We start from the raw sequence: 24333 nt of genomic DNA, 5'->3' as shown, positions 1-24333 counted from the left end.
CAAGACAATTGGTGTGGACCGCAAATATGCCAAAGTTAAGAAGAATTTAGAAAAGTTAGAGCACAGCTCACTAAGACGTTTAGGAGAGGTTAATCCAAACGCATTGGGCTAATTTTCAGTAGCTCCTGAATTTAATGTGTGCACCTGTCTACGACCTTTTGAGACAGCAAAGGAGATATAAACGTGGTAGTATATGGGATATGACGGAAAACGTGTTCAGTTTCGTTTCTTGTATGTGATAAGTGGCAACTTTTCAAGAGTTTGGTGTGGGAGGAATAGACAGCCAGAAAGAACACAAGTGTTGCCAAATGCTAGCGTTTGGCGACTCTGCGTAAAGGGTTCTCAGTTCACGTCTCAAATTATAAAGTTCAAGGGTAGAAATAGTAAGTGTAAGACGATGTCTTTGCGACGGCGGAGGCTCCAGGAGACACAGAGAAACGTCTCTGGAGAAGAGTTCTTTGGCTCTGTGACTTCCTGTTTTCTCTTACACAGACCGCAGGCTGTAAGGCGGTAGCGAGTGGTCCCCCTTAGTAAGAGCCTGAGATTCCCAGCCTAGCTTCGCGGAGATCACTCTTCCTGGGCAGGGGCGAATGCAGGCGGGGGCGTGGCCTTGAGGGGCCGGTGTCGTTAGTGCCCAATGAGAACGCGATATGGGCGTGCCCAACGAGATGTGGGAGGAGCCTCACCCTGGCTTGGGCAGCGCCCGCAGCTCGGCGGCCTTTTCTTCCGCTCCCGCCCCGCGTTGCTCCCAGGCGGCTGCACCGGCTCGGAGGAGTGGGAGGAGAAGCTCCGCCGCTGGGTGAGTTCCCAGCCACGCTGCTGCCTAGACGACCTAGCCGGAGAAACACTGTCGCGGGTTTGCACCGGGCTGAAGTGCTTTGGCGTACGCGGGCTGCGTTCGGTAGGCACGAGGCTTTCGGGCCCGTGCTCGCTCTTGGGTTCTGGTGGTTCTGCGGGAGCCGCCTGGGATGGCCGAGGGGGGTGTCCGGGAGGCTCAGCGGTTGCACCCTTGGCTGCGACACTTCCTCCCATCCCGTGGGCTGAGACGGTGCAGCCTCAGCACCCGCGGGTTCAGTACCGGGAAAGGGCTCGCCACCCATTGAATTGCTGGTGGAGGACTGGCGATGTAACCCAGTGGTTGAGTTCTTTAGCTCAGGGTCCCGGGTTCGATGTTCAGCGTTGCTAAATAGATGGATAATAAACAGTTACATCCCTTTAAGGCACACACACGCAGTTGCTTGTGGAACAAGCCAGGGTTGCTTCCCGGGTTCGCAAGAACCTGTCAAATGAATTGCTCGAGAAGTTATTAAAACGTGTTAATGCGTTTTAAAGTCTTTTTGGGTATAATTTCAGGCTAAACACTCGCAATAGTCAGGATTCTTCTTGCCTAAGAATAGCACAACAATGCTGGAACGCCCTTGCAGATTCTACATTCGGAGATGCGTAGTGTAAAGTTGAAAGGCATGAATTTTGATCTTGGCATCGGCGCTGCCAACTTTTGTAACACGGGCTCAGTTAAACTCACGTGAAATGGTACCGGTTTCTAAAGTGTTCTTAAAACCCCATATTCCATATGTCTGTGCTGGATTTGTTTTTCTTTGTGAGCTTTTTGTTGTTGTTGTTAAAAAGATTTATTTATTTTTATTTATGTGTTTGTGTGTGAGCTTATGTGCACCACATGTGTGCAGGAAGCCAGAGGGCATCAGATCCTTGGAACTGGAGTTTTGAGCAGGTGTTTTGATATGGATGCTGGGAATTGATCCCTGGTCCTCTGGAAGAGCAGCCAGTACTCTTAACCGTTGAGCCGTTCTCTCAGTTCCTCGCTGTGTGGTTTTAAAAAGAATAGGGAAAAGGAACTGCTTAAGAAAAGACTGTAACGGGAGAGATTTATGAGAACAGGAAAGGGTAGAGTATGTGATTACACTTTAAGGCTGTAGACTGAAAGGATACACCAAAATGAAAATGATTTATAATATATAATATTATATATATATATATATATATAATATATATAAGAGAAACTTGGGAAGCAGCAAGTATCAACTTTTAAAAAATGAGCATACAAAGCAGTGAGTTTCTCAATGACGTCTTTGCTCTCATTCATTCAGCTGCCCCCCCCCCTCTGACTCCCTTTCTTCCCTAGCTAGAGCCCCTTTGCTTTCTTGTTTCCCATACTCCTTCACACTATTTCTTGTCTCCCTTAGGGTCTCTTCCTTCCCTCTCATGATCTTCTTTCTAGTATCATGAACTGTGTACACACACATGCACACACAAACAAATACACATACAATTATAGAACTTGCAATATTTGTCTTTCTGGGTCTTGGATTTTGTTTAATATAGTTATTTCCAATTGTATGTATTTCCTGCAAAGGGCATGATTATATGTTTTCTATTGTGTGTGTAAAATTCCAAGGTATATGTGGATCACTCTTTTTTGTTTCCTTTTTCTTTTCTTTTCCACTTATTTTTGTTATGTTTAAGATAGGTTCTCACTGTGTAGCTTTATCTGGCTTAGAACTTGACCAAGCTGGCCTTGAACTCAGAAATCCACCTGCCTCTGCCTCCCAAGGGCTTGGGACTAAAGGTGCGCACCTCCTGTCAGGCATGGGCCACATCTATATCCAAATCATCCAATGGACTTCTAGATTGGTTCTATTTTCTGGCTATTGTAACAGAGTAGCAATGGCCACGAATGTGCATGTATCTCTGTCTTATGTTAATTTGGAGTCATTTGGGTATAGACCCAAGCTGGATCAAATGATATATATATATATATATATATACACACACACACACACACACACACACACACACACACACACACATATTTATATCTCCTTCCATACTGAATTCCATAGTGGCTAGACAGATTTACATTTCTACCAGCAGGGAGTGAGATTTGCCCTTTAGATACATGCTCGCTAGCATTTGTTGTCTTTTTAAAGTTAATGTGTGCGTGTGGTGTGTGTGTTATGTGTGTGTGTGTGCGCACATGGCCTCTCATGTGTGAGAGAACCTATCGTGCAGGTGCAGAGTCGGAGAATAACTTAGAATTCAGGTCTGCTGTAGCTCTCCAGGACTGAGCTCAGGTTCTCAGGCTCCATGATAAGGGCTTTCACCTACTAAGCCATCTTGCTGTCCTCATTAGTTCTCTCGAAGGCAGCCATTCTGTCTGAGATGGGACCTCAAAGCAGTTTTAGTTTGCTTTTGTTTTTGTTCTGTTTCTTTAAAACAGGTTCTCACTAGGTAGTTCAGGCTGTCCTGGAACTATGTAGACCAGGCTGGCCTTCAACTCACAAAGAACCACCTACCTGCCTCTGCCCCCAGAGTGCTGGAATTAAAGGGACCCATCTCAAAGCAGTTTTAATACCTGATGACTAAGATGTTGAATGCTTGTTTAAGTGTCTCTTGGTCTTTTGTAATTCTTTTGAACCCGGTGTCCAGTTTAGTATTGGTTGAATTTGGTTTTTAATTTTTGCAGTTCCTTTTCTATTCTGGATATCAGTCCCCTGTCTCATAGGTGGTTGGCGAAGATTTTCCCCTCTGATTCTGTAGGCTCTTTTCATTCTTTATGAAAAGAAGTCTTTTAATTTCATATCGTCCTATTTGTTTTATTTCCTGTGAAGTTTTAGTCCTTTTCCAAGTACTATGTTTTAATGATTTCTCTTTATACTTATATAAATAAAGTCAGGTGAAGAGAAATGGCAATTAACATAAAGCATGATATGATAATATTGGAATGGGAGGTGGTGAGCATCCTAAGTTCAGGGAGAACCTTAGAGGTTCCTTTGCATAGAGATTTTCATTCACACACCCTGAGCCTTCTACATGCTAGACAAGTGCTGTGTCACCAAGATACATCCTCCAGTCTTCAACACACACACACACACACACACACACATACACACACTCGTGCACGCGCCTACGTATTTTACAGCCAGAAGATACTGTGTGGATGCAGAGTGGTCTGAAGACGAAAGGCCATGCAGTCCTTCAGTGAGACACTTGCTTGGGTGCCCTGCCATGAATAAAGACTTGCTCTGCTTTTCTGAGCCTTGTTGCTTTAATTGTGAAGTTTGTCTCACGGGTCGTGAGGACTGACGCACGTCCTTCGTGTGGAAAGTGTAGGTATAGCCATGCCTGACGTCAGATATGCCATCATGACGTCTGACCTGCCTTGTGTTTATGGTGCAGCAGAGAGAACTGGTCACTGGCTTTCATTCAGATTTCGAGAGGACAGTCAGACACAAGGGTATGACGGGAAGTGATCTCCAGCCACCACTCGACTCTGGCTGTCTGCAGACTGGTAATCCCTTTCCTAGTTCTCAAGTTGAGAAACTCGCCAGACACACCCATCTCTATCTTGATCTTCGCCATATAGAATTGGGGCTCACCGAAATGCCGTTCCTTACAGGAAAGTTAAAGAACATGCGTGGGGAGAGCCTGCCTATGAGAGCTCAGACATACATGGGTTAGTTTAGTGAGTACAGATTACACAGCCCAAGATAACCGAACCTCTGGCGGTTTGCCTAGAACACACCCGTTGACAGATGCCAGCCTCCAGAAGGGCCTTACTTGGATGCGTGTCCACCTCCCTGAGGTTTTCTGGCTCTTCCTAAGTATAAGCCATCTTTATTCTTTTAAGCACCACAATCTTTAAAAAAATTGTAACACTTTCAAAGTTCCCTATCTCTCTAAAAGTTCAAAGTCCCTTAACTGTGGGCTCCTGTAAAACAAAAACTAGGTTATTTACTTTCTTATTCCAAGAAAGAACTGGAGCATAGTTACAGTCAGATCAAGGCAAACCCAGAATCTAGATTGTAGAGCTCAGTGTCCAGTATCTGGCATTCATTCATGTTCCCAACAGCCTGAGCAGCCCCACTTCCCCAGCTGCGCCTTCTGCAGCTCACAGAGCTCGCCTTGTAGATGCAGGCCAGCTCAACTCCACACCTGCCATTGACCTTGGCAGAAACTCCACAGGCCTGTTATCTCCAGTATCCCAGCGCCCACTGAAAATGAGATTAGACCTTCACCAGTGGCCTCTCTTGGACGTTGCTTAGCTTCAGCTGCTCTCTAGTCCCTTCAATCTTGCCTTACATGCTTGCTTTCAAAGCCCGTACCATGTGGGTGACCCTTAGATATTGTCAAGTTCCCACCGGCAGCTTGAGAAGCAGCCTTGGCCTTCCCAGACCGCAGCTTGTGTGTTGACCCTAGAGAAATAATTCCTTGAATATTTCACATCAGTGAGGCTGATCTCTTACTAATCACAGCTGATTCTTCAGCCCCAGAGGACCAGCATCTGTTGTCCCGGTAAAGCACAGAAGGTTTCACTTCAGCAGGGCTGGTCTTTCGGTAATCAAGCTGCTTCTTTAGCCTTGGCTGATCAGCAACCAGATTCCTAATCCAAAGTATCATATGAGTGACCCTAGTAGAGTCTTTGCTTCCCTCTGAAATGACCCAAGCCAGGCCTTCATTGTCTACATTATCTTCTAAAGCTCTCACAGCACCCACTCTTTAAAATCTGAGTATTCAACAGTCCCAAGTTCTAACACTTCTATAGTCTTCCCCCCAAAAACCATGGTAGAGTAAGTCACAGTAACACCCCATTCCTGGTACCAATTACCATGCTGGTTTCTTTTATGTTGCTATGAGATAAACACGGAGGAAAGGGGTTATTTCTTCTGACTGGTTACACTCTACCATCAAGGGACGTAAAGGCGGAAATCGGAGGAACACTGCTGCTGGCCTGCTTCTCGCTCACTTTCAGCTTGCTACCTTTCTTACGTAGCTCAGGCCCACCTCCCTAGAGATGGTGCTTCTCACAGTAGGCTGGACCATCCTGCATCAGTTAGTCAGAATGCTGCACAGGCATACCCACAGGCCAATTCCCAGTAGAGGTTTCCTCTTCCTACTGGGTGAGGGTGACAGCTAGGATTAGCCATCACACCTAGCATGCAGGAACCTGGGTTTGATCTGCAGCACTGCATGAAGCCAGGTGTAGTGATGCATACTTACAATTCCAGGAAGCAGGAGGATCAGACGTCCAGAGCCATCTTTATCTGCTTAGTAAGTTCAAGGTCTGCTTGGCATAGGCGACTGCCTCAAAAACAAAACGAGCCAAAGCCAAAACCAAGGGAAGAAAAAAAAATACTTAATATTAAAACTTATAGAACTAATTATGGCTCAAAAATAGCAACAGAAAACTAGGCAGTTAATTTGCGGCACAGCGTGAGGGTATGGTGATGGTAGTATAGTTAAAAATTAAAACTAAGTATCTCTTTACCATAAACTTTTGCTGGCTCTTTGGAGGCTGTTGTGCACCGGGGTGTACAAATATACCCATCCACATAGATCCATGTTTACACATTTAACTGGAGAAAAAGACTCGTAAATTAGGTGAATGAAGACTCGACTATATTGTCATATTGAAAAAGAGCTATTATAACAGAATGTAAACACAGGGTCCCCTGAGGCCATCTTTTCTTTGACTTACTGGTTTACAGGAATGACACGATGCTTGGTCTGCACCCAAAGCTGAACTTCTAAGGAAGCCCGCGTTCCACACAGGTGCCTGATGGATGTATAGCATCACTTCCCCCCAGTCATGGAGAAGCTGGGCAGGGGTATATTTTGGGATAGCGAGAGTTTTGGCGACTAGAGTAAGGGCCTTCAGTTCATTTCAAAGATGCTTGCTTTACTGTGGGGAGGGCTGTGGAGACAGCTCAGTTGGCGAAGTGCTTGCCAAGAGTCCGAGTTTGCGTCCCAGACCCGTGTGAAAAGGCAGGTGGAGTGATGCATGCCTGCAGGGCCCGTGCTTGGGAAGTGGAGACAGGTGGAATCTTGGGACTCGATGGCCAGCCTCCCTGGCTGGACCAGTAAGCTCTGGGCCAGATGATGAAGGATATCACAGAACACAGCCATCCAGATATGACTTTGCTGTTGTAGCCATAAACATCTAGCCTTTATGGATACAGTAGATTCTCAACTTCCCATCATGCATTGAGGAGGAGATATTGAAGCCCCTTCCCTTCCTGAAGAACTAGTGCCTATTAACTGCTGGAGGAGGGGGTGTCATTTCCTCTCAATGGTGTAGCCACTGGGAAACTAGGTGGGAGAAAGGGTTCAGAGGATAAAGGGAGGACAGAGGACAATATATGTGATCACAATACATTGTGTGTGTGTGTGTGTGTGTGTGTGTGTGTGTGTGTGTGTGTGTGTGTGTGAAATAGTCCAAAAGTAAATATAAGTAAGTCTGTGCTGTACTATTTGTTGGGCTGGCTGTTCTGGTTATGGTGGTGTTGGTGCAGAAAATACTTAGCATAGGAACCAAGTGTACTTCTGACCGAGGTCTGCCTCTGTTTTCCTTCATGCCTCTGTGCTTGTAACACAGTCTGGAGGGAGTGAGTAGGCATTTACCGAGTACACACTTCAAGAGAATTTTGTTCATGGTGAGGGATTTTCATTTGATCTAGGCTTATATTGGTTTCTAATTTTGGTATTCCCGAGGGAAATATAATGTTTCCCTTTAGGGACTCACTAAGACAGTGGCAAATGAATAGCAAATGTTATTGCATGAGGAATTTAGGGGTCTAAGGTAAAATAAGAAAGCAGCCTCTTCTGAGCTGTGCTGAAGTGCACACACGTATCAGGGTGTGAGCCTGGCAGATGTAGGCTCAGGGCCCCTGAGAAGTAAGATTAGAGATTGCTCATTTACGACCTGTCTTTGGGTTTTATTGCTGTGATGAGAAACCATGGCCACAGCCACTCTTATAAAGGAAGATATCTAATTGGGACTGGCTTACAGTTTCAGAGGTGTGTTATCATCATGGCACACACATATCAGCATGGTGCCATTCAGATAGACCTGTGGATCGGCAGGCAGCAGTAAGAGAAAGCCCCACTAGGCCTGGTGTGAGCATTTGAAACCTACTGACACCCCACCCCCAGTGACACACTTCCTTCAACAAGGCCACACCTAATAGTGCCACTCCCTGTGAACCTATGGGGCCATTTTCATTCAAACCATACAGGGTGTTGGACATGGGCAAAGTTTGTCTCACTTGTTGAAGGGGGTGTTTGGGAGCTCTCTGAATAAAACCCTTGGATAGAGTTTGAAGCAGAAGCTGCCTGTGGGAAGTTATGTGTGGTGGTTTGAATAAGAATGGCTCTCATAGGCTCCTGTATTTGAAGGCTTCCTCACCAGGGAGTGGAACTGTTTGATAGGATTAGAAGGATTAGGAGGTGTAGCCTGGTTGGAGAAGTTGTATCTCTGGGGGTAGGCTTTGAGGTTTCAAAAGCCCATGCCACACCCAGTCTTTCTGTCTTAGCCTGTAAATCAGGATGTAGCTCTCAGCTACTGCTCTACCATGCTCCCCACCGTGATGATACTGTACTAAACCTCTGAACCTGCAAGCAAGCACCTCAATTAAATGCTTTCCTTTGTAAGAGTCGCAGTGGTCACTTTGTCTCTGCACAGCAAGAGAACAGTGACTGAGACTTTTGGTTTTGAACCTTTTCCCCTTTTGTATTCAGGACAAAACCTGGAGGAAGACCTGTGGGAGGCAATGTTTGAGTAACTCCAAGGACGGGGAGAATGTCAGCCCTCAACTGGAAGCCCTTTGTGTATGGGGGGCTGGCCTCCATCACAGCGGAATGCGGTAAGGAGCCTGGCCGCTGAAGCCTTGCCTGATGGGGTGTGATGGCTGTCATGTTTGGTGTGTGGTGTGCTTGGCGTTCAAATACAGAATGCAGGCTCATGAAATAATAACCTCAGTCTGGAGACAGGTGTTCTCGGAATATGTTTTTAGACAGATTGGTCTTTAGCTACTTATTAGCAGCTTGGGTTTTAAAGTGCGAGAGGGAGAAAGTTGACCAGATAGTTTCAAGACTCCCATTTGGAGTGATTGACCCTGTTACCGTGCCCTTTCCTCCACGTTGCCATTATTAACCCATTTGGCTGCAGAGAAGTTTGGCACTTTCCAGGGACTTCTCTGAACCAGAGCAGATTGACTGTGCTCCGACACTTTCTAGCTTTTACATGGCCCGCATTCCGCTCTGACGTCATCAGTTGGGTTCTGACTGCATTGCTCCTGTGTCCATGCTCTGTCAAGCACCTGTTGACAACTTGGCTCCCAAGTGTCTTGTGCTGGCTTGGACATGTCCCTGACTCCATTGATGTGCGAGGTGCCTGATTACCCACATTCTGCAAATGAACGGAAGGGTTTGAGAGACTGAGTCTTCTCCCTGAGTGAGTTAGCCTGGACTTTCTGAGCCAGGGTTGCTGTGTGAGGATGGATTCTGTATATGTGGGTAAATGGTCAGGTCGGGTGGCAAGTATCCTTACCTGCCTCATCAGGCTTCCTTTTAAACTATAAACTCTTCTTGCTAAGTGAAAATGCCATCGACTTCTATAAACCTCTATTCAGTCATCAAACCCAATCTTAGCTTTTTCATACATAAAAAATACAGTTATTTGGAGTTGTAAGTGGGTTTCCTCTTTGGGTAAATGATTTTGTTTATCTGTTTTATAGCAGCACAGCCTCCTCAGCTTTATATAAAAGTAGATGTTTAACTGAGTTTGGGAGCACACACCTGTAACCCTGGCATTTTGGGAGGTGAGGGCAAGATGATCAGGAGCTCAAGGTCAGCTTCAGCTCAAGGTCAGCTTCAGCTACAGAGCAAGTTGGAAGCCAAGATGGGCAACATGAGACCTTGTCTTAGAACAAAAACATATCTCTCTCTCTCTCTCTCTCTCTCTCTCTCTCTCTCTCTCTCTCTCTCTCTCTCTCTTTCTTTCTTTCTTTCTTTCTTTCTTTCTTTCGATTCTCACTGCCCTGGAACTTGCTAAGTAGGCTAGGCTGCCTGGCCAGCAAGCAAGCCCCTGTCTTCACATCACCTTTTTGTAATGTGGAGGCTGGGAACCAATTCAGGTCTCTATGCTTATATAGCAAGTGTCTTTGCAAGTGGTCTATTTCCCCAGCCCTGACATTTCTTAATGTTACTTTTTTTCAGGGCGATATTTTTTATTTTTCTTTACCCCCCCCCCCCCCCCAGCTGAGGACCAAACCCAGGGCCGTGGGTTGCTAGGCAAGCACTCTACCACCGACCTAAATCGCCAACTCTTTTCTTTAACACTTTAAGGCACGTTTCCAATTGATTTAACTAAGACCCGGCTCCAGATCCAAGGCCAGACAAATGATGCCAACTTCCGAGAAATCAGGTATCGCGGGATGTTGCATGCGCTGATGAGGATAGGTCGAGAAGAAGGGCTGAAGGCGCTGTATTCTGGGTGAGTCCACTTTTGTGTGTCTGTGGTTTTTTTTTTTTTATTGAGAAAAGGAGAAAAAAAAAAACAAGTTTCCACCTCCTCCCAGCCTCCCATTTCCCTCCCCCTCCTCCCACCCTTCTCCCCCTCCTCCCACCCTTCTCCCCCTCTCCCCACTCCTTTCCCCCGTGTGTGTGTGTGTGTGTGTGTATGTGTGTGTGTGTGTGTTTAACTGTGGGCCCTTTCTAGTGGATACAGGGCCCTCCCCTTGCTCATTTGGTCTGAACACAGCAGCTGGAAACGCTACAGAGCTGTATTGGTGGATTTAGGAATCCTTTGTACGGATGAGCGTGAAGTCGTGGGAGGAAGAAGGGAGGATCTGGAGGACCTCCCAGAGGGTGGCCTTGGGATGAATATAATGCATCTGGTTGCCCAGAGGATGGGAGAGTGTTGTCTAGGATGGAAAAATTTGGCTTGCGTTCGCTTGAACTTGATATTGTATTGGGAACAACTTAGAGAGAGAGGGGGAAAAAACCTGACCGTGTACCTGTCTTCCTGGGTTCTTTGTACTGAGAAGGGGGTGACTACATATTTTAATTTGAGTGGGCATATTAGCTCCATATTTGCATTTTCATCAAAGGTAAGTATGGGGTCTCAAGCTTCCATTCAGGGACCTCAAAATCACCTCTGATTTCAAGAGCCACTTGTGTTTTGTTACCTTTTCTACGTTAAGAAATCCATTTTCATCTGGTTGTGGTGGCACATGACTTTAATCCCAGCACTCGGGATGCAGAGGCGGGTGAGTTTAAGGCTAGCCTGGTCTACCTATTGAGCTCCAGCAAGGGAAGACTACATAGAGACACCTAAGACATTTTAGCTGTAGATTATGTCTTTGCGCTTGAGTCTTTCTGAGATTTTCTGACGTGTAGGTTGGCTTTTGTCTGCCTGCATGCCGATGGGACAGGATTGCCCCTGCGATGCTGCGCCAGGCTTCCTATGGCACCATCAAGATTGGCACTTACCAGAGCTTGAAGCGATTAGCTGTGGAACGCCCAGAAGGTGGGTGGCAGCCTGTTTTCCTGGGGACAGTCAGGGGGTTCGTAGTTGCTTTAGTCCAGACATTATGGAACAGGTTTTTAATTATTTGGTTCATTTTCGACGCCTAAGGAAAAGACTGGGTACAAAGAGTAAGCAAACTGTGCTCATCTGTAGTAATATGGGGCAGCGGCGGGGCTGCGCCCCCAAGACCCCAGCCGCCTGCCCGGCTAGCTTATGCCCAAAATAATTACACGGAAACTGTATTCTTTTAAACACTGCTCTGGCCCATTTCTATCTAGCCTCTTCTAGGCTAATTCTCACATATTAATTTAGCCCATTTCTAATCATCTGTGTAGCGCCCCTAGGTGCGCTTACCGGGAAGATTCTAGCCTAAGTCCATCCTGGGTCGGAGCTTCATAGCGTGCGTCTTCCCTGGAGCAGGTAGCATGGCATCTCTCTGAAGGCGTCTGCTCTGGAGAGGAGAGCTGTCGAGTCTGACCTCACTTCCTCTTCCTCCCAGCGTTCTGTTCTGTTTACTCCACCCACCTAAGGGTGGGCCTATCAAATGGGCCTAGCAGTTTCTTTATTGCTTAGCCAAAGAAATCAACAGATTGATATATGACACTCCCACATCAGTGCTCGACCTGAGCGGAGAGAAAGAACCTTTGTTTTCATCACTTGTGTTTGAAATAGCCTCCTCCCAGACCCACCCCGCCTCCTCACCCTCTCCCAACATCATGGTCATTTCTTTATGACCCAGAGACTAATTTGTGCTGCTGTGTACTCATGGGTACCATCCACTGGGGTGTGGTCAACCTAACAAAGACCATCTGTTCTCTTAAAGGAAAACAGCCCTCTCCCTACCCCAGAAGTCCTCAGTTGTCAGGAGCTTCTCAGCTAGGGGTGGGAGCAGTCATTTGTCTTGATGTTCAAATGCTGAGCTACATGCCATACCATTTCCACTTGCCAACGGGAAATTTTCTGAAATTGAATTATCACCCTATTTTCAGGAAGGCACTAAATGAGTGTGTTGTCTTACTCTAAGAGCTGTGATAGCAGCATGTGTCTGAGATCAGCGTGTGTCTGTGGGATCAGCGTGTGTCTGTGGGATCAGCGTGTGTCTGTGGGATCAGCGTGTGTCTCTGGGATCAGCGCGTGTCTGTGGGATCAGTGTGTGTCTCTAGGATCAGCGTGTGTCTGGGATCAGCATGTGTCTCTGGGATCAGCGTGTGTCTGGGATCAGCATGTGTCTCTGGGATCAGCGTGTCTCTGGGATCAGCGCGTGTCTGTGGGATCAGCGTGTGTTTCTGGGATCAGCGTGTGTCTCTGGGATCAGCGTGTGTCTCTGGGACGAGCGTGAATATACAAGGCAGTTGCACTACACATCCATTTGGAAAAACAGAGGAATAGCAGATAATTATTTAAGATTAACTGCTTGATTCACACAGCATACATTTATGTTCAGATGAGCAGGTAGAGTGTAATGGATTAATTTATATTGGAGTCATTTACAGGAAAAACTCTACGGACAAAAAGCCAACCACTGTGTCTTTATTTATAGATGAAACCCTGCTGATCAATGTTGTGTGTGGAATTCTGTCTGGAGTCATATCCTCAGCTATTGCTAACCCAACTGACGTTTTGAAAGTAAGTGCTGGCTGCATCAGAGAGGCACGGTCCACATTTTTATTTTTGGAACTGGGGACAGCATTCAGATGAGACTCCACAAATATAGCAAACTGTGTGTCTTAGCTAGGATTTTATTGCTGTGAACAGACACCATGACCATGGCAACTCTTATAAAGGGAAACATTTAACTGGGGTTGGCTTATAGTTCAGAGGTGTAGTCCATTCATCACGACAGGAAGCATGGTGGCATGCTGGAGAAGAAGCTGAGAATTCTACGTATGGATCCGCGGGCAGCAGGAAGAGACTGAGACCCTAGGCCTGGCTTGAGCTTCTGAGAACTCCCAAAGCCTGCCCCAGTAACACATTTCTTCCAGCTAAGCCACACCTCCTAATAGTACCACTCTCTGTGACCCTGTAGGGGCCATTTTCTTTCTTCAAACCACTACACTATGAGTCTTAAATTTCAAACTTTTAAAAAGCTACTAAGTGGATTTCCACTGATACAGATGAGCTTACTATTGTATAGAGTTCATTTAAATTTTTTTTTTAGATTTATTTATTTATTATGTATACAACATTCTGCCTTGATGTATGCCCACATGCCAGAGGAGGGAGCCAGATCTCAGTACAGATGGTTGTGAGCCACCATGTGGTTGCTGGGAATTGAACTCAAGACCTCTGGAAGAGCAGCCAGTACTCTTTACTTCTGAGCCATCTCTCCAGCCCTAGAGTTCATTTTAAAGATAAAAATTTTGGTGATTAAGCAGTAAGAAACCTTTTGTTTATATATATATTTGATTTTGCTTTTTACAGAAAATCTCCTCTATTTTGTTGGTTCATTGAATAATGCAGTAGCTACACAAAATTGCATAAATCTAGGCTTCATGTTAATATTTTTTAAAAATGTATTTATTTATTATTTTATTTGTGTGGGTGTTCTATCTGCATGCATGACTGTGTACCATGTGTGCAGCATCTGCAGAGGCCAGAAGAGGGCATCATATCCTCTAGAACTGGAGCTACAAATGGTTGTGAGCCATCATGTAGGTGCTGGGAACTGAACCCAGGTCCTCTGCAAAAGCCCAGTGCTCTCTGCCATTGAGCTGTCTCTCCGGCCCCCTCATTAATATTTCTGAATATGTTTTCTTTCCTACTACCTTTATGCCAGGAAATACAAATGGAAGTATGCCATCTATAACAGTTAGAAGCAACACGTTGATGAACTGTTGAGGACACACTGAATAGACACTAATCTATTAAGGGATTAAGGCAAAGGGATGATGAGTAATTAAAAAAAAATCCCACATGAATGCCGTCTGGAGCTCCCCTTTCCATTCCCTTATTTAACAAGATTCTATGCTTTGGACCTTGTGATAGCATCTCGAATGACTAGGGGAGGACCCTGCCTTCTGGAACCTTCACTCTGATAGGTGCTGACAGGCATCAAACTATGACATGTTGGGCACACAATGCTTCATACCTGCTATGAAGGCAAGGGGTAGCATGCAGATCCACACTCCTATTAATTTCTTTCTTCCTTTTCCAGGGTTTCTCTGTGTAGCCCTGGCTTGTCCTCTCTGTAGACCAAACTAGCCTCCAACTCACCTCTGCCTCTGGGATTAAAGGCATGTGCCACCACTGCCCAGTTCTCCTATTTATTTCTTTTGTTTTTTTGAGATGGAGTTTCTCTGTGGGACAGTCCAGACTGTCCTGGAACTCACTCTGTAGACCAGGCTGACCTTGAACTCACAGAGATCCACCTGCCTTTGCCTCTCAGTGCAAGTGTGCACCGGCTCCTATTAATTTCTTTTTTCTTTTTTTTTTTTTGATTTTTTGAGACAGGGTTTCTCCGTAGCTTTTGGTTCCTGTCCTGGAACTAGCTCTTGTAGACCAGGCTGGCCTCGAACTCACAGAGATCCGCCTGCCTCTGCCTCCCGAGTGCTGGGATTAAAGGCGTGCGCCACCACCGCCCGGCTCCTATTAATTTCTTAAATCGGGAAGGTCATGTCTGTATTTTGGTTAGTTTCCCCAAGTCAGCCAAGTTAATGAGGCAGTAACAGTTCCTTTTGAAGTTAGTGTCAATATATTTGTTCCCTCAACAAATGTAAGATATTGATTTTTTTTTTAAATGAGAATTCCTTCATTCTGTTTTTCTCTCTGATTTATTTAATGGGTATGGGTGTTTTGCTTGTATGTATGTCTGTATACCACCTGGATGCCTGGTACCCATCCCTGGGACTGGAGTTACAGACAGTTGAACTACCATATGGGTGCTAGGAATTGAACTTGGGTCCTCTGGAAGAGCAGTCAGTGCTCTTAACCACTGAGCCACCTCCCCAGCCCTTCTCTTTACTCCTAAGACAAAGGGCTCCATTGAACATTCCACATAACTGTAGAGTCTCAGTCAGTCACGTGGCTCTCCTAGACTCTGTGAACTGTGGAAGTTCCAGTGTACGAAAGTGTAACAGCATCCTATCGATGGCTTATTTGCATACCTTTGACAATTTGGAAATAATTGTGGCTTGGAGCAATTTAAGAACTAGACTTGCTGCAGTTTACTGCAGCCGAGTCACTGGGTGGCTCTCACTGGTTATAGTAAACTTTAAATATTAACATCACTTTCTCTAGCTGGCTGTGGTGGCACACACCTTTAATCCCGCTAGTGCAACTATGAGTTTGAAGCCAGAGTGGTCTACAAAGCGAGCTCCAGGGCAGCCAGGATTATGCAGAGAAATCCTGTGTCAGAAAAAAAAAAATCCTCTCTTTTTCCTTCTTACTAACTCATAGACAGAAATAGGCTATACCTGACCTTCCCAAAAGACAACAACCGAGAGAGAGAGAGAGAGAGAGAGAGAGAGAGAGAGAGAGAGAGAGAGAGAGAGAGAGAGAGAGGAGAGAAACAGAAAAGACCCAAGACTTAACAAAATGCTGGATAATACACTGTGGTGCTGCTTAGTCCTTTTTAGTGCTGGAGTTGCTAAGGGCCAACCTATGCCATGGGTCTGCCCAGGGTGTGTGAAGGGAGCATCACAGGGACCTGTGCCATGGGTCTGCCCAGGGCATCTGAAGGGAGCATCACAGGGACCTGTGCCATGGGTGCCGAGGGCATCTGAAGGGAGCATCACAGGGACCTATGCCATGGGTGCCCAGGGTGTGTGAAGGGAGCATCACAGGGACCTGTGCCATGGGTGCCGAGGGTATCTGAAGGGAGCATCACAGGGACCTGTGCCATGGGTGCCGAGGGTATCTGAAGGGAGCATCACAGGGACCTGTGCCATGGGTGCCGAGGGCATCTGAAGGGAGCATCACAGGGACCTGTGCCATGGGTGCCGAGGGCATCTGAAGGGAGCATCACAGGGACCTGTGCCATGGGTGCCGAGGGCATCTGAAGGGAGCATCACAGGGACCTGTGCCATGGGTGCCGAGGGTATCTGAAGGGAGCATCACAGGGACCTGTGCCATGGGTGCCGAGGGTATCTGAAGGGAGCATCACAGGGACCTGTGCCATGGGTGCCGAGGGTATCTGAAGGGAGCATCACAGGGACCTGTGCCATGGGTGCCATGGGTGCCGAGGCATCTGAAGGGAGCATCACAGTCATATTTATGCTGGTTTTCCCCAAACACCATTAAGCACCTGATGGGAGGTTTTCTTAGGTCTCTGGTGGTGAGGGGTGGAGAACAGGCCAGTCTCCTTCTCATGTTACATCTTCTGATGATCTGTAGATCCGAATGCAAGCCCAGAACAGCGCTGTTCAAGGAGGAATGATAGGCAACTTCATTAACATCTACCAGCAGGAAGGGACAAGAGGACTGTGGAAGGTGAGCCTGGAGCGCCGAAGAAGCCACAGCTGGCATTTCCTGACCCCTCCTCACTGTTTTAATCTGAGTGTCGTCATGGAGTAAGAGGAACGCCACTTTCTCCATTTGAGGACGCCTTCCTTCTTAACTTACTGTTAAAATGGGAACGTGAGGAGTGCATTGTGGTTTCCAGCTGCCCCTCAGATAGTGCACACGGGGGATTTGTGAAAGCCGAGCTCTTTTTGTTTATTTGATGTTTGCTTTTCATTGTTTTGGTTCTTTGGTGTCCCCGGGTCCCCTTCCCACTGGGTGGGGGACCTACACAGTTTCATGGCTTAGGTGAAGTCTGTGGTCAGGCAAGTGCCGATGTAGAGCATGGGTCTGATCCTTCAGCGTGGCAGGAACTGGAGGCTTTGAGGATGGTTTGTCCAAGCCACTGTCTGGCCAGGAATGGACTCTTGAGTTCCCGCTTGGTGCTTCTTTACTCTGTTACTCCCCTCTCCTACCTGATGACAGAACTAGTAACGGGTAGGATAGAGCTCCGTACCCTGGCCTTCCCTGGAGGGATGTGGAAATCATGTTCCTATTCATCTTTCTACCCAGGGCGTGTCCCTCACAGCCCAGAGGGCTGCCATTGTTGTCGGTGTGGAGCTTCCGGTCTATGACATCACCAAGAAGCACCTGATTCTCTCAGGTCTGATGGGAGACACCGTCTCTACGCATTTTCTGTATGTGTATGGATTTTAAAATTTAATATTTTAACTGGGCAGTCTTGGCGCTTGCCTTTAATCTCAGCACTAGAGAGGCAGAGGCAGGAGGATCTCTGTGAGTTTGAGGCCAGCCTGGTCCACAAAGTGAGTTCCAGGGACAGCCAGGGCTACAAAGAGAAATGCTGTCTTGAAAAAAAATAAAGATTAATATTTTAGGTATGCATTACCTTAGGGTGAATTTTTGTATAAATTTATGGAAGTTTTAGAGAAAGTATTTAATAGTATTATACTTTCTTATTTGAAAAATTGTAATACAGAAGTCAAACACGACCAGATAAAAGTCTTTATGCCTTCACATAGGTAGCTGTTGTTAACAGATATGTACCTGAGTGTATGCAAACCGTGTGTTTGCACACAAACATCACATGTAGTTTACAAACAAGGAAAGTAATGTTTGTATTACACTGCTTTTAAAAGCGTGACAACACATCCCAAATATATTTCCATGTCTGTTCTTACAGCTTTAGCTATTTCTGATTGTTCATGTTTGTGTCGGTGCACACGGTGCAAAGGCCTGCGGAGGTCAGAGGGATGATGTCAGAGCCCCAGAACTGGAGTTCCAGGCAGACGTTAACATCAGATATGGGTGCTGGGAATCTAACTTGGATTCTATAGGAACACTATACCCTCTTAACTGCTGAGCCATCTCTCTGACCTTCACTTGTTTTTAATAACTACAGGTTATCACGTTTATACAAACACAGCATAGACCATTTAATCCATCGGTGGGCTCAGTGACTTGGTCTGGACGGGGACATTTAGGCAAGTGTGGCGTGTGCCGTGTTTCACCACTAGGGGGAGCACTATCTACAACTAGTGGGCAGAGTTTGTATGCTGCAAATATGGACAAACTTTAGTGTGAACAAAACAACCTCCACAGCAGAGAATGAGCGAGTCAGCAAGTGAGGAACGCTGAGGTGGAAACCTGAGCTGACGGATACTGATAGAATAAAACTGCAGCAGAGTTCAGTTCAGTGTTTAGTTTGAACAGAAGAAACGTTCAGGAGCCGGGCTGTGCCTTTAATCTCAGCACTTGGGAGGCAGAGGCAGGAGGATCTCTGTGAGTTTAAGGCCAGCCTGGTCTACAGAGTGAGTTCCAGGATAGCCAGGGCTGTTGCACAGAGGAAAAAAAAAAAGAAAAGAAACTGTTGAGGAAGAGAGTAGCACTCACAGTGAAAAGTGGTTCTGAGAGCCGCATCTGGGTGTGCGCAGGAATGTTTAGGCCAGAGAAGAGGAGATGGTATATAGATGATCTCCACAGAGTTCAGCAAGGAAGTGAGAGTGTAGCCATTCTGTTTTATGCTTTCTGCAACTCAGTAAGTTAAATAAATTGGGGAATAGTTGCTTATGTACACAGACAGGTGTTGGCTAGATACAACCCAGTTTAGCAACGATACTCAGTGTGGCCTACGGTGGTCTCGTGAGACTGGCAGTCTACTAGAACTTAAGACCCCGTGGGGGATACGCAGTGAGGGAATCTTGTGCTTTATTTATTTTTAGTCTTGTTTTTTTACATGTATGAGTGTTTTACCTGTGTGTGGGGGTGTGGTGTGTGTGTATTCACTATGCATGTGCCTGGTGCCTGCCCAGCTCAGGGCATCAGGACCCTGGAACTGGAGTTACAGATGGCTGTGCGTCACCATGTGGGTGCTGGGATCTGAACCTGGGTCCTCTGTGAGAACAAGTGCTCTTATCGGATGAGCCATCTCCAGCCCCGTGGACCTCATTCTTGGTCCCGCTCAGGTAGCTCTGTATTTACTTGAAGGTCATTTGGGAGGAAGCTGTCTTGTTTCCTGCCTGTGTAGCTGTAGCTGAGTGGAAGTTCCTGTCGTTTCCAATACTATTTTCTCCGTAGGTCAAGCTTCACCTGTGGTCTGGTGGGGGCTCTGGCCTCCAACCCTGTTGATGTTGTGAGGACCCGCATGATGAATCAGAGGGTCCTTCGTGATGGCGGGTGCTCTGGCTACAAAGGTACCGTGGATTGCTTATTGCAGGTGAGAATGAGTGTCTGTGCAGGATTGTGAGCTACACGCACACACACACACACACACACACACACTCTCTCTCTCTCTCTCACACACACACACACACTCACACACATACACACACACTCACACACATTGAAGTAACTAAGCTATGATGATGAATGAGGCCATAGAGCCCTTGGGGAGACATATAACGTATACTTTTTAAAAAAAAATTTTAAGACAGGGTCTTAGCTATGCAGCCCTGGCTGGCATGGAATTTGCTGTGTAGACCGAGATCCACCTGCCTCTGCTGTGATAAAAGGCATGTGCCACCATGCCTGGTATGACAGGACATTTTTGGTTGTCATGGTTTCAACCACACTAGGGTTGAAAGTCCAAGAGCTATAAGAAATTTTATAAATTAAAGTTCATTTTTCACATACTTTTCCCCTGCTAGGAAGGTTGCTAAAATAGTAATATTTTCTGTGGTTATAAAACTCTCCCTTTCCAGAGTGGACCTCTTCCCTCTTGGGTCCAACTGGAGTAAGTATCCTGTCCATATGTTACTTACAGGAGTGCATCAATCTGACCGCAGCTTAGAGTACTGGTTCTAGCAGAGGAAAGTGTTCAGCTTCCCCACCAGGTCACCAGCAGCCAAAGCTTAGGGACGCTTGCTCCAGGTCTCAGCATGATGCTAATGTTTCTTGGTCTTCAAGGATTGCTTTACATTTTTAAAATAGTTTATATATATGTAAACTGTATATGTGTGTGTGTGTGTGTGTGTTATATCTGTGTGTGTGTGTGTGTGCTGCATGCATACCAGCAGGCCAGAAGAGGGCATCAGATCCCATTATAGATGGCTGTGAGCCACCATGTGGTTGCTGGGAATTGAACTCACAGACCTGTGGAAGAGCTGCCAGTGCTCTTAACCACTGAGCCATCTCTCCAGCCCTGCTTTACATTTTTTTAAAAATTATGTTTATTTTGTGTCTGTTTACTCTGTCTCAAAAAGCAAACAAATGAAAATTGTCATTTGTAAATGGCACCACCCAAAGCCTGTTGAGTCCACTCAGGCGTTTGGTTTCTCTATATTCTTGCATCTAGATTGGAATAGGTACCAATGGCTGCATCTCCCCATCTTCTGAATCCCTTGCCTCCAGCAGCCAGCAGGTCATTCCATTAGGAACTGCAGCTCCTGTGTGACACATGGCCTTTAGGGGCACAACACACAAGCTGGTTGTACATCGGCACTCCCAACCTTATAGTGGGCTGTGCGGGCAGAGCAGTGTGGGCTGCTGCTCTTTGCCACAACTGAGGGGAAAGACCACTTTAGCAGGCTTGGTTTCCCAGGTTCAGTCAGGACAACTGTGGGATTCAGTTCTTTCCACCATTTAGGTTGGGGGTGGGGGTGGCATCCTCAACTTTGGGATTTAATTCGACTAAAAAGTATATCAGTTTGACACATTATTGATGCATTTGACATAATTGGAGAATGGGAAGTTAATACTTTTTTGTTTTCTTTTTAATAGACATGGAAGAATGAAGGTTTTTTGGCTCTGTATAAAGGTTTTTGGCCAAATTGGTTGCGTCTTGGTCCTTGGAATATCATTGTATCCTTTTTTTGTTGTGGTCGATCTAAAAAAGGCTATAACCAAAGAATATTATTTGTTTTGTTTACAAACTAAAATGTAGAAGTAAGTTCTTATCCTTTTGAGTTCCTCTGATTCTAAGAAATAGCCACTCTGGACTGGAGAGAAGGTTGGGTGGTTGAGAGCATGGGCATCTCTTCCAGAGGACCTGAGTTCAAGTCTCAGCAACCACGCGGTGACTCACAGTCATCTGCAATTCCAGAGTGATGTGATTGCTATGTCTCCTGCTCTCCCGGGGGAGGATGTAGGTGCCATTAGTGTGTAAGCGTGTTTACTGTAGGTCACTGACCGAACATGGGCGGACTTAGCTCTGGAAGTGACAGCCAGGTGTCAGGTCAGGAGGGGCCGGTCAGCAGACATGGAAAGACGTTCGAGGTGGGGTGCTGGGGTTGGCATCCCCTTTCTTTATTGATGGAGAAATGCCAGAGAAGAGCTTCCTGGGGCTCTGTTGTACTCTGCCCGGTGAGGTCTTTGCTGATGAGAGTGGGTATCATTCCTGAGGAGCCTGAGGCTGAGGGGTCTGTAGGTCTCAGCTCTGCTCTCTGTCCTGAGTTGCCCTTGGGCAACACCTGGGGAGGCAGCCTGAGACTGGGCATGGAACTCAAGTGGGATGGCGTCCTTGGGCAAGCTGTCTGCAGATGCTGACCAGCAGAGAAGCCAAGTTGTCTGTCTGCTCTATGTGTCGGACTTGGTAACATGACATTTTCTTGGCATCCTTAACCCATAACCATAGTTCTTTTTGACATACGAGCAGCTGAAGAAACTGGACATGTGACCAGTCTGTGCTACGCAAGACATTCTCCTGAAAAGCCAGCATCGGCGATGGTAGAACCTCCTGTGCTTCTGGCTGCTTCTCCCCGCACAGCTCATCACAGCTTCTTGGATGAGAGAGCAGTAGGATGGTGAAGACCGGGTTCCTCAGATTGTCATGCGTTGGCACCGGGCACTTTTTCATCCCTGTTCAGAGACTAAACCGCAACACGTTGTCGTGTGTAATGGTTTTTACTGTGGAAGTGCCCTTTGACACCCGAGATAATGTACAGAATACACGTTTCTTTCTGTAGAAAACTTACAGGGAAAATCAGGACCGTGTGCAGTTTTCCTCTGGGAGAGCCGCCTTGCTGCTGCTTCTGGACTTCAGCTGTGGGAACGCTCCGGAGTGATGGAGGCCCGGGAGGGTGGGGTCCTGTTCTTGTTCTGAGAAGGCTCCTGAGTGAATGAGTGTTGTCATTGTCCGCCCCCGTCCCCCCCCCCCACACACACCTTGGCTAGTATTATTCCTCGACTGTTGAGAGCTTTAGTTTCCCAGCAGCTGAAGAGATTTTACATTTGAACTTTTAAGGTCTCGACCTGTGCGGAAGTAGATTTTTAGAACATTCACTGCTTTATAGTTTGTGATCGGGCAGACTCCTTCACTCGCAGTAAGTGAAGTTAAAGCCTCCGAAGGCTCGACCTTTGTCAGGTAACGTTAGCCATTTGCCCTATGATTTTTAGCAAAGTTTTATTTTTTCCATGTTGATCACATGGGGCTAATCATGCTTAGTGAAGTCGGTGTCAGATGAAGGGAAAAGTACCGAGGCTGCCACTTGAAACGGGAGCGTGTTTACGTAAACAGTTGAGGTACCATGGGGTTCTTCTGATGGAAGGCCTTGTTGAGTAGCATTGCAGGTGAGGATTTTAGTTGCTAGTGACTGGAAGAGGGATGCCTCCAGACTTCTAGCCTTTCCTTTAGCTCAGGGCAGGTTTGTTTCAAAACCTTTCTCTGAGATTTCCTAGTTAACTTCCTTGAAATTAAAAACAAATGATTTATTTTCTTTCATCCCCTTTAATTTTTGTGTCGTTGGGGATCAAACCTAGTGCATTCTGGGTATCTGCCGCACACTGAGCCCCGCCCCAACCCAAACTGATGACTTTATCTCCTTTTCGACAACAGGTACATAACGCCCGGCTACCGATTTTTATTTCTTCTGAGACTGGTAAAAACCTCTTATACTTTTAAAGCAGATGTCTCTAAGAGCCAAGAGCTTTCTGTTTCTAGAAGGGAGCCCAGTCCCTTCAGGTGTACCCTGTGGAAGTCTCAGTGCTAACTGGGACTCTAAGCCGGGCCGATGGCAGGTGTATTCCTCATCTCTTCTCGAGGCAGAAGCGTGAGGGTTTCCTTCCCCTGAGGGTTGAGTGCTTTTTTTCTCTCATACATTTTCACCTTGGCTTCTTTATTAATGTTTTCATTTGAAAACAGCGAAGCTGGGTTTGATTTCTAAAAGTAAAGCTAAGACGAAATCGTCACAGAGAGCAGATGGCTTAAAGATGAAGAAAGGTCACAACTCCCTAGAACGCCACTAGATGGCAGTGGAGGACCCACGCTGCTGCTGGCCAGGCTCCCACTGTGTGTTAGAGCTGACCTGAACCTTCCCTCCAGTGATAGACTCCACAGAGGCTTTGAGTTGAAAGGACTGCATTTTTCTCAAATCACTTTTTGTTTATTTTTGTTTTTTCGAAACAGGTAGCCCTAGCCGTCCTGGAAAACTCTTTTTTTTTTTTTTTAAGACCGAACTGTTCACTCATAGAGATTCGTCTGCCTCTGCCTCCCAAGGGCTGGAATTAAAGGCGTGTACCCCCACCGACTGGCGGAAAAAGCAAAAAAAAAAAAAAGGTGCATTTTGAAGATCATGTAAAGAGTAAATGTCAGATAGCATTATCAGTTTATTCAAATTATGTATGTGTCTGTACCTGGATGAAAAGAAACTTAAGCTTCACTGTAAACTTCAGCGTGTTTTTAGGCAGAATTGCAGTATTTTAAGACAAGGGTGGTGTCTTAAATTAAGTGCCTTATACGACAGGGTCTTCACCTGCTTTTCCTATCCCCCTGGAGTTAACACAGTCGTTGATGCCCCTCACCCAGAGACAACTTAAAGCACTTGGTGATATGGATGTGGCCGTAACACTTCCGCTTGGCAGTTTGCTTAAGTATGGTGAAAACTATTTCAAGTTTTTGTAACTAAGTTGAAGGAAATTGTGTTGTTATTGATGCTGTGATCTGGAATGTAAAAATGGTTCCCGTTCTCTGTATTTATTCATCTGCTGTAAATAGTACATGTTATGTAAAGAATATACATTTTCCACAAGCTTTTCTATTTCAAGCTCTTTATACATGGTTGGATTGTGTGGCATAAACCTTGTTTTATTATTTAATAAACTGAAATAATATATAACAA

The 24333-nt window shown here is 46.1% G+C and overlaps 1 protein-coding gene across 4 annotated transcripts; it reads left to right on the top strand.

The window, feature by feature from the left end:
- Nucleotides 1-676: 676 nt before the first annotated feature.
- Slc25a30 (solute carrier family 25 member 30) lies at nucleotides 677-24333 on the top strand. Of its 4 annotated transcripts, none has more exons than XM_075949169.1 (10): nucleotides 677-799; nucleotides 8536-8660; nucleotides 10144-10291; nucleotides 11232-11326; nucleotides 12867-12952; nucleotides 16658-16753; nucleotides 17336-17460; nucleotides 19358-19496; nucleotides 20999-21079; nucleotides 21852-24333. In XM_075949169.1, the coding sequence occupies exons 2-10, from the start codon at nucleotides 8597-8599 to the stop codon at nucleotides 21891-21893; spliced, it is 876 nt and encodes a 291-aa protein (XP_075805284.1). In that variant the 5' UTR covers nucleotides 677-799; nucleotides 8536-8596; the 3' UTR covers nucleotides 21894-24333. The 4 variants fall into 4 exon arrangements, with proteins under 4 accessions (XP_075805284.1, XP_075805286.1, XP_075805285.1 ...); XM_075949171.1 differs by having other exon boundaries at nucleotides 690-901; XM_075949170.1 differs by having other exon boundaries at nucleotides 739-873; nucleotides 21852-22033.

This window comes from Microtus pennsylvanicus, chromosome 15, assembly GCF_037038515.1.
Source record: "Microtus pennsylvanicus isolate mMicPen1 chromosome 15, mMicPen1.hap1, whole genome shotgun sequence".
NCBI classification, from domain to species: Eukaryota; Metazoa; Chordata; class Mammalia; order Rodentia; family Cricetidae; genus Microtus; species Microtus pennsylvanicus.
This window is presented reverse-complemented; position numbering and strand designations above follow the sequence as displayed.